Raw genomic sequence first — 14,786 nt, forward strand, 5'->3', positions numbered from 1 at the left:
CATTACAGCATGGAAGATGGAGCTGTGCCACCGACCTGCAGAGACACCGATGGACCTTGGGATAGAATCATAGGATGGCTTAGGTTGAAAACACAGATCGCACCCTAAGAGCATTGAATTCAGTTTAGACAAGGAGATGGGTTACATCTTCATCTGGCCCTCGTGCTTAAGAGAGGCTGCAAGCTTTACAAAGTGATTTTGTATTGACGTGAAGGAAAAGAAACTAAACACGTCCCCAGCTCTGGTTCATGGTTAAGCTACGCCTGGGGTCAGTTTGCAAAGTTGGACACAGAGGGAGAATCTGGGCTGGTTCTGGTCAGAAAGAATGGGAAAACCAAAAGCAAACTCAAAAAAGAAGATAAACAACCCACCCCAAACCAGCACCTAGACTGAAAGGTAGAATTTAAAGCGTGGTAAAGTGGAAGCATCACTGCCTGCCTTAAAGACATGCATGTGGCTGAGAGGGAAGCAATGAACACTGACTGTGGTTAGCAGGAACAGAAGAAATGGCCGCTTCTGGTTGGAACCAGCCTATATCAGAGGGGCTGGAAATAGATGATGTTAAAGATCCCTTCCAACTCAAACCATCCCATGATTGTATGATCTGAGAGGTGCCTTCCAGCTCAAGCCAGTCTATGATTCTATGGTCACTGACATGGGAGCAACAAGCAGGGTCTGTTCTAAAGTGAAATGGGATTGGTGGCTGGGATTCTTCCATCGCCCTGCAGGACCTGTATTAGGGTAAGGAAGGAGAATCCCATTGCAGCAGCTGATGGTGGCACTCACCGTGTCCCCTCTGTCGTCCATCCATCCGCTGGGAGAAGCTGCCACCTACCGGCCCGCAGCCTCCATCCAACCCCCATCAAAATGGAGATCTAAAGGCTCAGCGGATGGACGAGCCATGGGAGGAAATCACAATGGTGCCTTGAAGGGGAAATGAAGACTCTGTCACTTAAAACACAGCCCTAACCATCTATGCTATGTATTTCTGAGTGCAGAGTTATGGGATGTTTCCATTCCAGTTGCACTCCATTGGTACCGTCTGTTCCCTGGAAACAGAGGGACTTTCCTTCAGCTGTGCCAACAACCTTCTCTTTTCTTCCAGCAAGTGAGATTCTCACTGTGCAATATTCTATTGTATGAGATGCAGGTGCAGAAACCAGCCCTTATTGTACTCTGTGCTTCTCATGAAATACCAACAGCATCTCTTGAGGTCCCAGTTGACCCTCTCCATCGCGTCTCATTTGCTTACCAGTCATGGGGTTTTGCACTCAATGCTTTTACACTAATTCCACACTAATTCACTTCCACACGCTCTGAGCTGGTCACAGATCCACAATGAATGTTGGCCTGTAGAGTTCCATGTCCAATAAAGACACCTGACCTCAGATACTCTTATTCCTCTTTGGACTATGGGGCCGTCTATCCATTTCTGCACCTAAAACCAAACATTACGCCAAATATGAAGAGTCCTTTGTGGTTTTGTTGCTCTCTTTTTGTTTTTCCAGCCTCGACCCGGCCAGGTGATTTCCAAAGAAAGCATTTTAAGTCGTTTTTGTGTTTACAGAAGGGTTGGATTTTCATACCGTGCGGTTTGGATTACACATTAAACTGTTATAATCATTTATCCCCTTACAAAGACTGGGTCCCTTGGAGTTTAAGTGCATCGTCCAGCAGCGTGCCAAGCCAGGTGAATAAATTCAGAGCTTTCAGGACGGGGCTGCCAATAGCAGACAGGAAGGCTATGGGAAACACTCGGCCATAGATCACACTTTGTACGCCTGTCTTCCTTCTCACTCCTGGCCAAAACCTTGAGCAGCCACAGAGGCAAAAATTCAGCTCACCTTCCAACACCCCATTTTATCCCATTTATCACCACCAAAACCCTCTGACAAGGATAAGCCACAACATTCGTTGGAATCAGACTGAAGTATGAACTTTGTCTGCTTGGAATGGAATGGATGCCCCAGCATAGGGCATGAACCTGCACTATGCTGGAGGTCCTTAAGGTTCCCCAGTACTTACCTAATATCTTCTGTTTTATCTGATAACATCAGAGAAAAATGAAACAAATCGGATCATGCTGTTCCAATTATGAGTCGCTACAGTGAGGCAAACCTGGACTTTCCCAGCCAAACATCTCAATATTGTGAAAATATTCTGACTCAATTATTTGTTCCTTCGAACATCTGAAAGGCACATCTGAAACAAAAGAAGAAACACTCATAAAATTAACCGAGAGGCTCAGTGTTTTCATGAAGGGAAAAGCATTGTTTTCAGTTTTGCTTGCAAGCCCCATGTCGGTGCTCAGTTAGTCAGAATTCAAGCGTTGCCTGAATAAATGGGGCAATGCAGCCCTGCAAGGGAGGAGTAAAGGCTCAGGGCACAGCACTGTTGTTAAGTCAGTGTATATACGGAAACTCAACCAGCTTTTTGATTGCTCGTATGGTACATCACCACCACCACATCACAGCCAAACACAGGCAGGATTCCCATGGATGGGACCTTACACCTCCCTGGTTGGGGCAATGATCTCCTGCACCATCTGTTGCCTCTTTCCTCCAATGCAAAGCTTTTCTCGGGCATCAGATGTGAAATGAGTGGAGACTTGTGCTGTTTCAGGGCCACATGAAGTCATTTATTCTAAAGCTTTTGCTATATCACACATCACCTCAGCAGGCGAGAACCTCACCTCCATCCCCAGCCATGATGTCTTCAAAGCTTGGTGATGTTTATCTTAAAGATCCCACACCTGTAATCAAGTGGTTGCGGTTAATCTCCATTTAATTAAAGAAGGCCAAGACTTGAAGCATAAAGCACTTGCAAACATGAGCTGAGTATATTTAAGATTCAGAAATAGGCTGCAAAGGGAATGAAGTCCTCAGCAGCACACAGAGCATCACGTGGCATCATTCCTCCTCTGCTGGGTTTCCCTCTGCCCTAAAGCAGAGCCAGGTCTAAACAGCATCCCCAGGAATGAATGCAAAGGTTCAGAGCTCAGAGCGGTGTCTGAAGGTTACAGCCTTGACGTTTGAAGGAGCAGCAGGTTTTGGAATGAAGCAGTTTGATGGTATCGTATATACTTTGTTTTCAGGCTTGTAAACTGAGAGCAGAAGTGATCCTATTGAGCAATACATACAGAATGGTCCATGCCTTTGTTAAAGGGCTTCTCTCCCTGGGAAGAACAAACACAGCAGCCCATGTGAGTTACAGCCCTGCGGAATTGTTGCTCCCAGTGCTCCTGATGGTATCAGCTGGCTGTAAAAATACAGTTTGGCCCAGGGGAAAGCAGAATGTCTGAATGCTATGGGGTGTGGGATGAAGCCCTCTGTTATTAAGGGCTGTAGGGTCACTCCAATGCCTCATTGAGCTCAAGTGTTAGTAGGAAAACACTTGTCTTTTGAAGTCTGCATGCCAGCGCTGTGTGCATCCTTAACAAAGGGGGCACAAGAATCACAGAATTATCAAGGTTGGAAAAGACCTAAAAAATCATCAAATCTAGAAGATCAAACCTAAAAGATCATCAAATCTGATGTTCAAAGCCACATGAGCATCTCCTCTCTTGTACCTCCAAGCACAACATCCTTGGTACATCCAATGGCACACACCAGCTTTGCACAAGTGTAAGGTTTGCACCAGAGCTTCTGTTCCCAGTTTGGCTCTGACTATTTTAGTTCTGGAATTACTGGAATGACAACAAAGGGGCTGCGTGACTCAATCTGCCCATTGGCATTTCTTTCACCCGCTAAATATTTAATTCCTTATTGCTCTTGTTGGTAAGGCCGCCTGGCTGCGGGCGCTGTGCTTCCATTAACCCCCTGATAACCCCTGGATAAAGAGGCTCAAACTCCAAGTAACGCCTGCATTGCACAGACTCACAGCCAGGCAGCTACACAAAGAGCTGCACCACTGCATTGAATGCAGCAGTGCAGCACCCATGCTGCACATTGACTCATTGGCAGATGTAGAATGAAAGCTTAGCTCAAAGGGAAGACATCAATGCTTTCATGGGAACTTGTCAGCTGGGAACGAGAAACCAACGTGGCGATAAACCAACCCAAACAATCCCTGCGTTAAACTGGTTCAATCTGAGTCCCATCCTCTACAGCCAGCGTAGCGCTCACATATTGATTCACAAACAGAGCAAGAACAACCTGAATTACCACCAATCCCAAATTACATATGAACATATATACCTGTAAACTAGACCTACACAAGCACAGCACTCTTCCCATTTGCCCTCTTAGACCAATTTTCCCTTATTCTTCCCCATTTCTTATGATGTTTCTCTTATGCGCCCTCGTTTCTTGCCTGAGCTTAATAGCAATTGAAGGACACAACTTGTCTCCTGTCCATGGGACTGAAGGCAGCTGGATGCGCCCCTCGGATCTGTTGGTTAAGAAGGTAAAACTTCCTTATTTCCAGATAAATACCAGATGTCACAATTATTAAAGCAAAGCCAAGAGTAAATACTACATACGACCCTGAGCAAATACAGCAGCGCAATCATCCCCGCGGTTACTCAGACCTGTTTTGCAGGGTTCTGCTCTTATTCATTGTGTTATTGCCCACAGATTAACATAGAAGTGTCTGGGTCCCATTTCACCATGAGGTGTTGACCCCATCTACATTGGGGCAGCATTACCTGCCCATTACCTGCCCCCATTGCGGAACAGATGGGGTGAAGCCCATAGGGAATGCAATGGGTATGGGAAAGGGACTGGGAAACCTGACCCTATTTAACACCTATTGTTGTCTGCCACTCTCACCCGGTTTAGTTCAGAAGGGGGAAAATAAAAGGGACTTCAGGCCTTTATTTGCTTATCTCCACTCCAGGCGTTCCTATTAATGATTAACCTTAAATAAGCCAATTGTTACGGAGCTCATTTGTGGTTAATGGGAGAACATGCTCTGTTAGGGCCATCGTAGCTCTGGTTTGGTTCAGCTGCTCTGATGCAGGATGACAAATGGGGAAAGCACTAAGGAACATGGGGAGCTTTGGGGTGGGTTTCCTCACCCATACATGAACAAATCCTATCAATATATATTGATGGGACAAGGGGAAAGCACTTCAAGGAGCAGCATAGGGCTATAAAGGGTAGGACTGAGACAACAGGAGAGGCAGAGTTATGAAAGAGATGGAGAAACTGAGCCCTGTGCCTGGCTGCCAGCCACGCTGCTGGGTTTGAACACTAAGCAAGTCAATGATCCTTTGAAAAGAAAAGAAGGCTGGAAATAGAGAAGGTGGTTTGAGCACCCAGCGTCTAAAAGGTGTGTTTGCAGCTCTGGCTTGTGGACACAGAGCGTTAACCCTGACTGTGCTCCATATGTGCAATGGGTTTGAGCCAAAGGTGCCGTGTGGGGCCAGGGATGATATTCCAGCCATGTTCATAGAGCCATAGGATCAGCTGAATTGGAAGGGACCCTTAAAGCTCAGCTCCCCTGCAACCAACAGGGACATCACTGAGGTATAGAACGAGACAGACTGGAGAACACAGGGTGAGCCTTCATCTATCCCAATGCTTTCAACAGGAGATTTGGAAGCCCTGTTCTAGCCTCCCCCCGTGTGCCTTGAGGGAAATACTGCTGCTCCTCACCCAGCTCTTTGCTGTCCGGTTGGTTTTGGCAGCTGGTTTATCTTTCTTTTGCCTGCTAAGGAGGTTTTCCTTCGGTCTGATTCACAGCACCATCTCGTGGCAGAAAGAGGGCAATGGAGTGAGTTGGACTTGGGGGGCAGATGGTGATGAGTGGACTTGGGGGGCAGACTGAGAGTGAGGTGTCTATGGGTTGCTATGTGCCTCTATGGGGTCTCTATGGGGCTCTATGGGGTCCCTATGTATCTCTATGGGGTTCTATGGGGCGTTCTGAGGTTTCTATGGGGTGTCTATGGGGTGGCTATGGGGCTCTATGGTGCCCACCCCCTGCAGCACCCACCTGAGAGGCAGAACTGGAGGCGGCACGGAGGTGCCTGCAGATGGATGGAGCAAATTGTGGCATCCATCCAGGTGGAAGAATCCAGAGGCGTTATGGCTGCTGTGCTCATCATGGTCTGTGCAGGTGATGCTGGTGGGCACCAGCACAGGGAGCAGCAGAAGGAGCCCAGGGTCACCTGCTCCAAAGCAAAGCAGTGGGAATCTGGCTTACCTGGGTATAACAGGGGAGCCAGGAGCTTGAATGGAGCATCACCTACACCCTGCCACCCTGTGGGCCCCAAGCATCCCTTCACCATCAGTGCTGTCACCTTACAGGCCCCGAGCAGCATTTGTGTCCCTGGGGTCAGGTCCTGCTGCACCCCAATTACAGCACCCAGAACCCAGAGCACTCAGGAACAGGATGGACACCTCCACACCCCATTTCTCTCCTTCCACCCTCAGCAATGCTACATCAGCCCATAACACCACAACCAGAGCCCTGCTGTGCAGCCAGGGAGGTTTATTTGTGATGGGACAGAGCTGCCACAAAGCTGAGCAGCAGCAAGATTCCCCCATGGCATCACCCCATGGAGCTGGGGGGAGCAGCTTCAGATGCTTCCAAGCTCAGCTCAGCTGGGACGGGGGTCGGGCAGCCTCAATCACTGCCGGTCACATCAGGGTTGCGCAGCTTTGCCATCATCTCTCCCAGCATTTGGTTGCACAGCGCTGAATAGGGGTTGAGCAGCACCAGCTGGCGCCGTGCGAAGGCGCTGCCCAGCCGTGCCGCCTGCTGGAAGTCCCGCCGGGCATCGTCCTGTCTGTCCTGCAGCTGGTGGATCAGCCCGCGCTGTACCAGGCTCTGACACACAGCGCGACCACGGCCACGGCCCAGGCGGATGGCGGCATCCAGGTCCCGCAATGCGCCTGGATGGGACAAAACGCAACATGGGGATGTAGGGTGGCTCCAGGCCGTGCTGGTCACCCAGTGCTACGTTCCTTACCTGCTACATCGCCCTTAAGGCGCAGCGCCTGTGCCCGGTTGTTGTACGCAGAGGCGCGTTCGGGCAGCAGGCGGATGGCGACATTGAACCGCTCCAGGGCTGCGCTCAGGTCTCCGGATTCGGCAGCAGAAACACCCTGCAGCTCCAGGTCCTTCACCTGCTCCAGCAGCTCCGGAGCAAAGGCCGATTCCTCCTCTGTGCATGGAAAACAACTCCATCCCATCACACAGAATGACCCAGGTTGGAAGGGACCTCAAGGATCATGTAGTTCCAACCCCCGTGCCTAGCAGGGCCACCAAACATACACATTTACTAGATCAGGTTGCCCAGGAGACCCCATAGAGGCACATAGGGACCACATTGAAACCCATAGATACCCATAGAGACCACATAGAGACCCATAGAGACCCCTTAGATCCCCATAGACCCCATAGATCAGGTTGCCCATGGCCCCATCCAACCTGGCCTTGAACACCTCCAAGGACGGGGCATCCACAACCTCCCTGTGCAGCCTGTTCCAGGGCCTCACCACTCTCCTAGTGAAGGACTTCCCATTAACATCCAACCTAAATCTTCCCTCTTTTAACTTCAAACCATTTCCCCGTGTCCTGCTATTGTCACACAGTGACCCCCAGCTCCATTCCCCAACACCACCCAGGGGAAGCAGATCCCCTTCCACCCCTCCAAGCGGGCATCCTCAGCCACATCCAGCTCTCACCTTCCTGCTCAACGTCCTCATCCTCATCCAGCCCTGGGACATCCCCAAAGGGTGTGCTGGGGTTGAAGATGGTCTGCAGCACCGCTCTATCATTAGCGCTGCCCATGGCGCACTGAGAGCCCTGGGGTCAGGAGGGCACCCAGCGGGCTGGTTAAACTTCACCCATCCCCTCCTATGGCAAAGGGGCTGCAGCTCCTCCCACCAACACAGCAACTCCCCCATCAACAAACAGCACAGTGGGTCAATGAAGGGAGATCAACCCCTATCAGCCCCCATTAACCCCTATAGCCCCCATTAACCCCTATAGCCCCCATTAACCCCTATCAGCCCCCATTACCGACAAGCACCGCAGCCCCCTTGGCACAAGGAACCACCCGCAGCCATCTGCAGCAATAAACTTGACATGTTTATTAATTAAACTATCACTTAAATAAAAAAAAGTGCATAGAAAATAAACATGTTTAAAAACTCCTTTTTTTTGTGTGTGTCTTTTTTTTCTCTTTTCCCCACCGTTTTTTTTTTCCTTTTTTTTTTCCTTTTATTTTTTATTTTTTTTTACAACTATGTACACTTTATTTTTTTTACATTCAGTCTTTTTGCAGAGCTTTCAGCCATTAATTATTATTATTAATTATTATCTTTTTTTTTCTCTTTTAATTAGCTATTAAAGTATTTCCTTCTTCCCTTGTCAGGGAGTTTTAACACTGATGCAACTCGAGACGCGGTTTGCTTTGCTTTTTTGTTTGCTTGATTTGAACCCGGAAAGGAAAACCAGAACACAAGGAAAACAAAAGGGAGGTTTTGTTGTTATATATGAGAAGCCGTCAAGAAATGCAATCATAGAACGTAACATGGCGGATTTTTTTGGTCTTTTTTTTTTTGCCTTTTTTTCTCTGTTTTTTTTTAGTTATTTTTTTGCTTATTTTTTTTAACAATACCTACCTGTATTTACTAAAGAGACTGTTTAAGTTCAATGAAAGAAACACCACAAGTATAGATCTCGGTTGATAAGACAAAAAGCTACTGTAACCTTGTTTAAAAAGATAACCAGGAAAGCACAGAGCACGTCGGTTTGGGGTATTGGGTTTCTTTTATCCCTATATATGCAGGTGGGACCCCCAACATTCATCACCAATAAAAAGAAAGGGAAAAGAAAGAACCAACCAAAAAACAAACCCAAGGTAACGAGCGGAAAGGAAAGAAACCAGAGTTGTACAACTGGTAACAAGAAAGGGCAGGAAACATCCCCCCATAGGCTGCCTATTGCCAAGCAATGCCCACCATCCAACCTCCAACCAGGCACCTACATGGGAACACACAGCCTGGGTTGTTCCTACCTCTGTTAGAACTGTAACACAATCCTTATCTATAGTGTTAAAGAGAATTAAAAGCCATGGACCGATACTGAACTAGGCTTCGTTACACGGTGCGTTACTATATTAGTTCCTATATATATCGTATTTATAGTTATTCAAAAGGAAAATAATAATAATAACAAGAAAAGAAACCAACAGCTTGCAAGGTGTTGAGTGTGGACCAGTAGCGTGGGGTTTGAATGGCATGATTCTGCACAAAGAGCATCCGCTGAAGAACCCGGTATTGCTTGGAAACGAAAGAAGGAACAATTAACAGAAAGATAACCCAGCCCTTTGCAATGACCCGCTTTTCCTTTACACACGACACACAAAAAGATATAAAACAAATAAAAAAAAAAAACAAACGCCCTAAAGTTCCATTTTGTAGTATTTTCTTTTTTTTTTCAGATAGCGTGATCTGTGTCAGTCCTTATAAAATATACATTCATATAATGGGAAGCTGTGCTGTGCTCACTGTCGGCCCAGGCAGGGCATGCCAACCAGCACCTTGTGGTTGCCTAATAGAGAACACACCAAGGCTTCTCTCCCTGCCTCCCTTCCAAGCCCCCACGCTGGGCCGTGGCAGCGGATCGGGGCCCTGCCCAGCAGCACAGCTCACCTCCTCTGGGTACAGACAGTTTCACTGGCCACGGCGGTACCGCCACAGGTATAGCAGCAAAGCAAACAGCGAGCTGGGTCTCAAGGACCCATTCTGCTCGGCCGGTCCTCAAAGGAGGAGATTTCCTGGTGCTCAGCTCCTTGGGGGTCCCACGGCTCTCCTCCCCACCCCTCTTTTCTCTCTCTCTTTCTCCCAGTGTTTCCTATAGGAGCACTGTTGGGGCTTCCATCCTCACACAGCGCGGCCACCAGGCTGAGCCATGCAACTCACAGCACTGTTTAACCAAGCACTGCCATCCCAAACAAGCTAAGGATAAAGGACAAAGAGCAGCCGTGTCTGTGGATACAAGATCCAAGATCCCCCCCCCAAGACGTGCTGTTTGGCCTTCTCAAGGTATGTGCGTTCCCAAACTGTCAGTGCATCAAATCATTTCAGTAACAAATGCAGCTTCGATTGGATTCTTCTTTCAACAGTTATTACCAAATAATAATAATCACACAGTGCAATAAAGAAAGGAAACCAGCAGTTCCTGACCCTGTGAGAGCTGTTATGTCATTCCCAGGTCAGAGGAAGAGGTCTGGGGGCCTGAAGAGCACAGATAATGGAGCGTGAGATCACGAGCACTGGGGGTATCGCTCAGTTCGGTCCATTCCCTACCAACTGCTGATGCTGTTTCAGAGCAGCCTTTCCATTTGCCAGCTCGCCTACCCACAGGTCCAGCTTAGAAAAGCAAGGCTGCTTCAAGGAATTACTACTCCAAGGCAAAAACTACTCTCTGTTTGGTTTGGGGACGAGGAGTGCACATATAGGGGTGTGAGCCCCATGCTGCCCTGGGTGGCAGGTCTGGGGCCCTATTGCTTCGCTAGACTTCCACAGGACTGCATTTCCATGTCTGGAAAGATGTGGGTTTACCCAGAGCAGAAAGGGAAGCTGCTCTGGACAAAAGAGGGATGCTGAGACCCCACAGGCACCACAAGGCTGGGCCAGCAGAGCCCCCCACTGCCCCCGACATCCAACTCCCCACACTTTGGGGTGAGAAGAGTCACACCTCCCACCGAAACACTCATTCTGAACACCAGGCAAAAGGGGTGAAGCTATTTAAGGTCAGTTCTATTCTCTTTTCCCTCTCTTTTCTCCTTAAATACACACAGGATACTGGTGTGTGGCAAGGCAGAATCATGCCTCCTGCCTGAGGGCACGAGCAGTTGTTCAGAGTTCCCAACAAAGCCGGGCAATTCTCCCTCCTGCCCCAATCTGGATAAGAAAAAAAAATCCAAGTTGAAGGTCCAGCCAAACCTCACAGAAACAGTTACCCAAGTCAAAAAGGCAGAACAAGATTAAAGGACAAAAATAAAGTGTACCCCTCTCTCTGGAGAAAGGATCAGACTCAGACTGTGTCCAGCCACATATTTCCTATAACCGTCCTATGAAAATAAAAAAGAAAATTATTAAAAACAGATTCTTTTAAATTAGGATAATACCACTGTTTAAAAAGCCTCGTCATAAGTGCTTTTCCCTATGAAGTGCTTCTCATAGAAAAATATACAAAATATATTTACATTTATAAAACCTTAAATACTAAACTGTAAACAGAACAGAGTAAAATCCGATGTCTCTATTTGTTAGGCTTGGGGCTTTTTCTTTCCTTCTTTTTTTTTTTTTTTTCTATTTTTTTCTATTTTTTTCTTCTTTTTTTTTCTAAGTTTTGGAGGCGTGGAGCAGACCCAAAAGGGAGGAGCATTTACTTGAACCAGGACTTGAACCATTTACTTTTGATTCTACGTTGGACTCTTCAGCTACCGCCATTTCCAACCGTGCCCATCGCCTATTTGTCTCCTGTGCGTTTTTAAGTGCTGCAAGGAGCACCCGAGGCTGCTTAGTGTTTGGCCTTGCATCTTCAGTGATTTTTGCACTCCATTTTGGTGCCTCTTCCTGTGCCTTTCATGCATGATTACGATACGATGGGTCAGACAGGCATGTGCCTACAGAAGCCACTTATTTCTCTCCCTAGGATGCTGTTCAATGGGGCTCCACACAAATCCCCACCTCCCCCAGCTCCTGCTTGACAGCCAACAGCAGCAGCAGCTCCCATCACTGCTTCCTTCCTCACGGTGGCAGACACAGCTGAGACCAGCCGAGCCCTTCAGTCCCCAGGTCAAAGGAGAAAGGCAGCCTCCAAAGGAAGAAGCATGGGAAAAGACTGCTTCCCTCCTTTACAGCAGGGGGAGGGTGCTGCTCAAAGAAAGCCTTTGCTCACAAAGATTTACAGCTCTGCAACCAGTTGGCACAAGCCTTTTTCTCTGCTAAGGAATGCCAGGAATTCCCTTTGCACTCCAGCTGGAATTTCAGAGTGCAACTACCCAAATCCTTCTCACTTTACTTACAGCTGCTGTATGACCCTCACCCCCGTTCAGTCTTCCTCGATTAAAGCAGATAAGCCGGACCCACACGGCACAGCAGGCCACCTACACCACGCAGTACACCGACCAACCCACAGATAGTGTTTTGGAGATGCATAGCACAAGGAACCACAGACTCTCACAAAGTTCTCAGAGTAGCTGGTTGGTGGGGTACAGTTTCTCTCCCTAGGAGAAAGGCGCAGTCATGTACTGTGCTCTGGAAACTTCTGACACAGCAACCGAAGGAAAACAAGAACTCCACATCCACCTCTTTGAGCCAAGGGAGCTCAAAGGGATGGGATTTGTGAGCAGCCCTCTACACTTGGGTCCGGGTCTGCCCTCCCTCCCCTCTCCCACTCATTAGCCCCATTCTGAGAAACAAACTCTGAGAAGGGGGGGGGGGGTTGGGGTGGGAAAGAGAATAGCAAAAACATAATCACATTGAGGATCTTCTCCAGTCGCCCGTGTCTTTCGTAAGGGTAAGTGTGCGCATGCAAGACATGAAGATGTGGACTCTGACAGAGAAACACAGCCGCCAGTTGGGTCCCTGAGCCCAGCTGATCTTCATTCCTGCCTCTGTCCTTTCCCCTCCCCTCATGAAAGGCAGGGTAGGGGTTTGCTGTTAGCTTTGGTTTGCCCCATGCCCTTTAGGGCTCACTTGCAGCTCGTGGAAGTTCTTAGTTTAAAAACCTCCTGCACCTCCTGGCCCCGCAGTTGCAGGGCAGTTTGTTGCTGGGCTCTATAGGGAACTTGTAGTCGTAGGTGAGTTCTTCCCCTCGGTAGATTTTGCGCATGGCGAAGATGACGATGTGTTTCTGGCCATCGATGTTGATGACCCGAGAGTAGCAGTTGGGCTCACAGGAGTGATTAATGAAGCGGGCTGCATTCCCATGCATGGTGGCATCCACCACTTCAGAGTCATCAATGCGGAACATGTAGCAACCGATCCCCTACACACAGAGAACAGGAAGACAGTTATGGGAAGTCAAGAGATAGATACACTAATGACAGTCTTGCTTAATTATTGCAACATGCTGCACACTTAGAGTCAAGTCATTAAGAATATCTACAACCCTTCTAACCTTTGCCTTCATAAGCGCCCGCTTGAATTATTTCAACCCCTTTTCTCTTTGGAGCTGCAGTGTGAGACCACACTGATATCTTTCCCTGCCCATGGGAGAAAATGACTCTGGAGCTCCAGCAAATACGGTAAACACACAGAGAATTCCTTAATCCCAAATCACCATGTTTCAAATGCAGTTTTCACATGGCCTATGCTTGTCCTGCCTTCACGGCTACTTCTTAGTTCACCCAAACTGCTCTCTGTACACAATAATCTCACCAGTCACATCTGACAATGATTTATTTCATCTTATATACATCACTACTTTGCACTGAAAACTGTTTGAAGTCACTAATACTAACGCTAAACACATTTGAGAACTCTAAATATTCTGTGACTATACTTGTCCTGGTGTTGTTTAGACAAACAAGTGAAAGCCCTTAACTCACCTTACTGTCATAGTACTTCTCTCGTTTGTCAGTGAGGATGGAGCGAATGACATTGCCCGAATATTCAATCACCATCTCACCTGCATCGATGTTCCTTTTGCAGAACAGGCCCCGGCCGTGGATGGGAGACCTAGAAAAGCAACAGGGTGAGAGAATATTCAAACAATACAAGTGAAGCTCAAAAACACTGCACCAGCACTGCAGAAAACAAGTTATTTCGTGATCAGAACCACAGCAGTATTGTTTCACTTCTACAACGTAACACCAATGAGAACAACAGTAGGTTTCTCCTAATGCCTTGGTTGTCAGCAAGGCATAACAGAAGGAACAGTTGTTTGTGCTGAGCTTTACTTTTCAAATATATACCTTAAAAACCTTCCTCTGTCCCAGATGTCAAGTTCAGAGTGGCAGAACAAAACCATACCTGTAGACACCAACTGCCTCCTTGGAAGTCTTCTTCAAGTGTCGGAATCGCATGGGCATTGGCAGATCCATGCTTGTTGCTCTCCTAGAAGAAAGAGACAACTCTAAGCGATGACATCCATGAGAGCCCATGTCAGGTATCATCTGGGATAGCTTCCAAGATTCAACCACTGCAGCCCACTGAGAACACCATCAAAATTCAGGGTAATATAAGTGCATGCATATACACACACACACTAAATGTAGAGCTGATCTTAATTCTGCATCTTAATTCTAACAAATTTGTAATTGCTAACAAGCAATCTTCTTAAAAATTCAATGCAGATCAATTCTCCTCTTCGAGTTATCAACAAAACTTCTCATGTCAGCAGGAAAAAGTGGAAAAGACAACTGGACTGGCTGACCACCTTCAGCTGGTGCAGGACTGCAGCAATCTCCCTTGTTGTTGTTGGACTTGGTAGCTTTGAACTCTTGAGCACTACCTCAAAAAATAGCAATAAGTAACTTAAACCTGATCTCTTTGTTTCTTCCCTTTTAAACCTTTAAATCCTACCGCATACCGGGCTGATTTCAGCTGTACTTCCTCCTCTTCCTCATCATTTGGGTTGTATTCCGGTGGCTGTCGGTGTTTAGATGCCAAGAAATTAAACATATCAAACGCAGATTTCCTGTAATTTAACAAAGGAAGTTTGTGTTACTAACTGAAATTAATGTAAACATTTGTTTGGCAGAACAGCTTGGCATGTTTACTGTTTTACACCTTCTCCAGTCTGTCCTCTTTCACAGCTTTCTATGCATCAGGATAACACACAACAACTTCTGAGAACTGTGAATAAAGGCACCAGCC

The 14,786-nt window shown here is 47.4% G+C and overlaps 2 protein-coding genes across 6 annotated transcripts in view; both read right to left on the reverse strand.

Annotated features, from left to right (window-relative positions):
• Positions 1-6,415: 6,415 nt before the first annotated feature.
• Positions 6,416-7,780, reverse strand: TTC36 (tetratricopeptide repeat domain 36). Its single transcript, XM_015883794.2, has 3 exons — positions 7,632-7,780; positions 6,914-7,108; positions 6,416-6,836 (listed from the first exon to the last, which is right to left on the reverse strand). Exons 1-3 carry the CDS (start codon positions 7,735-7,737, stop codon positions 6,568-6,570), a joined length of 570 nt encoding a protein of 189 aa, XP_015739280.1. The 5' UTR covers positions 7,738-7,780; the 3' UTR covers positions 6,416-6,567.
• A 721-nt stretch (positions 7,781-8,501) lies between these two features.
• The window catches only part of KMT2A (lysine methyltransferase 2A), a 43,454-nt gene continuing 37,169 nt past the window's right edge, over positions 8,502-14,786 (reverse strand). For 3 of the 5 annotated variants that reach the window (XM_015883851.2, XM_015883850.2, XM_015883852.2), the window contains 4 exons: positions 14,500-14,607; positions 13,941-14,024; positions 13,517-13,646; positions 12,147-12,954 (listed from right to left, as the gene is read on the reverse strand). In XM_015883851.2, the coding sequence (XP_015739337.1) occupies positions 12,682-12,954; positions 13,517-13,646; positions 13,941-14,024; positions 14,500-14,607 (595 nt within the window). In that variant the 3' untranslated portion in view covers positions 12,147-12,681. Of the gene's footprint in view, positions 12,955-13,516; positions 13,647-13,940; positions 14,025-14,499; positions 14,608-14,786 lie in introns of all 5 variants that reach the window. The other 2 variants (XM_015883849.2, XM_032449092.1) reach the window with 2 other exon arrangements.

This window comes from Coturnix japonica, chromosome 24 (assembly GCF_001577835.2).
Source record: "Coturnix japonica isolate 7356 chromosome 24, Coturnix japonica 2.1, whole genome shotgun sequence".
NCBI classification, from domain to species: Eukaryota; Metazoa; Chordata; class Aves; order Galliformes; family Phasianidae; genus Coturnix; species Coturnix japonica.

What these genes read in the sequence shown, in the direction of transcription:
- TTC36 (XM_015883794.2), bottom strand. Translation starts at nt 7,737, where the DNA reads ATGGGCAGCGCTAATGATAGAGCGGTGCTGCAGACCATCTTCAACCCC. An exon ending in TGAGGACGTTGAGCAGGAAG is followed by an intron (nt 7,109 to 7,631) that starts GTGAGAGCTGGA and finishes TTCCATGCACAG; the next exon opens with AGGAGGAATCGGCCTTTGCT. An exon ending in CCTTAAGGGCGATGTAGCAG is followed by an intron (nt 6,837 to 6,913) that starts GTAAGGAACGTA and finishes TGTCCCATCCAG; the next exon opens with GCGCATTGCGGGACCTGGAT.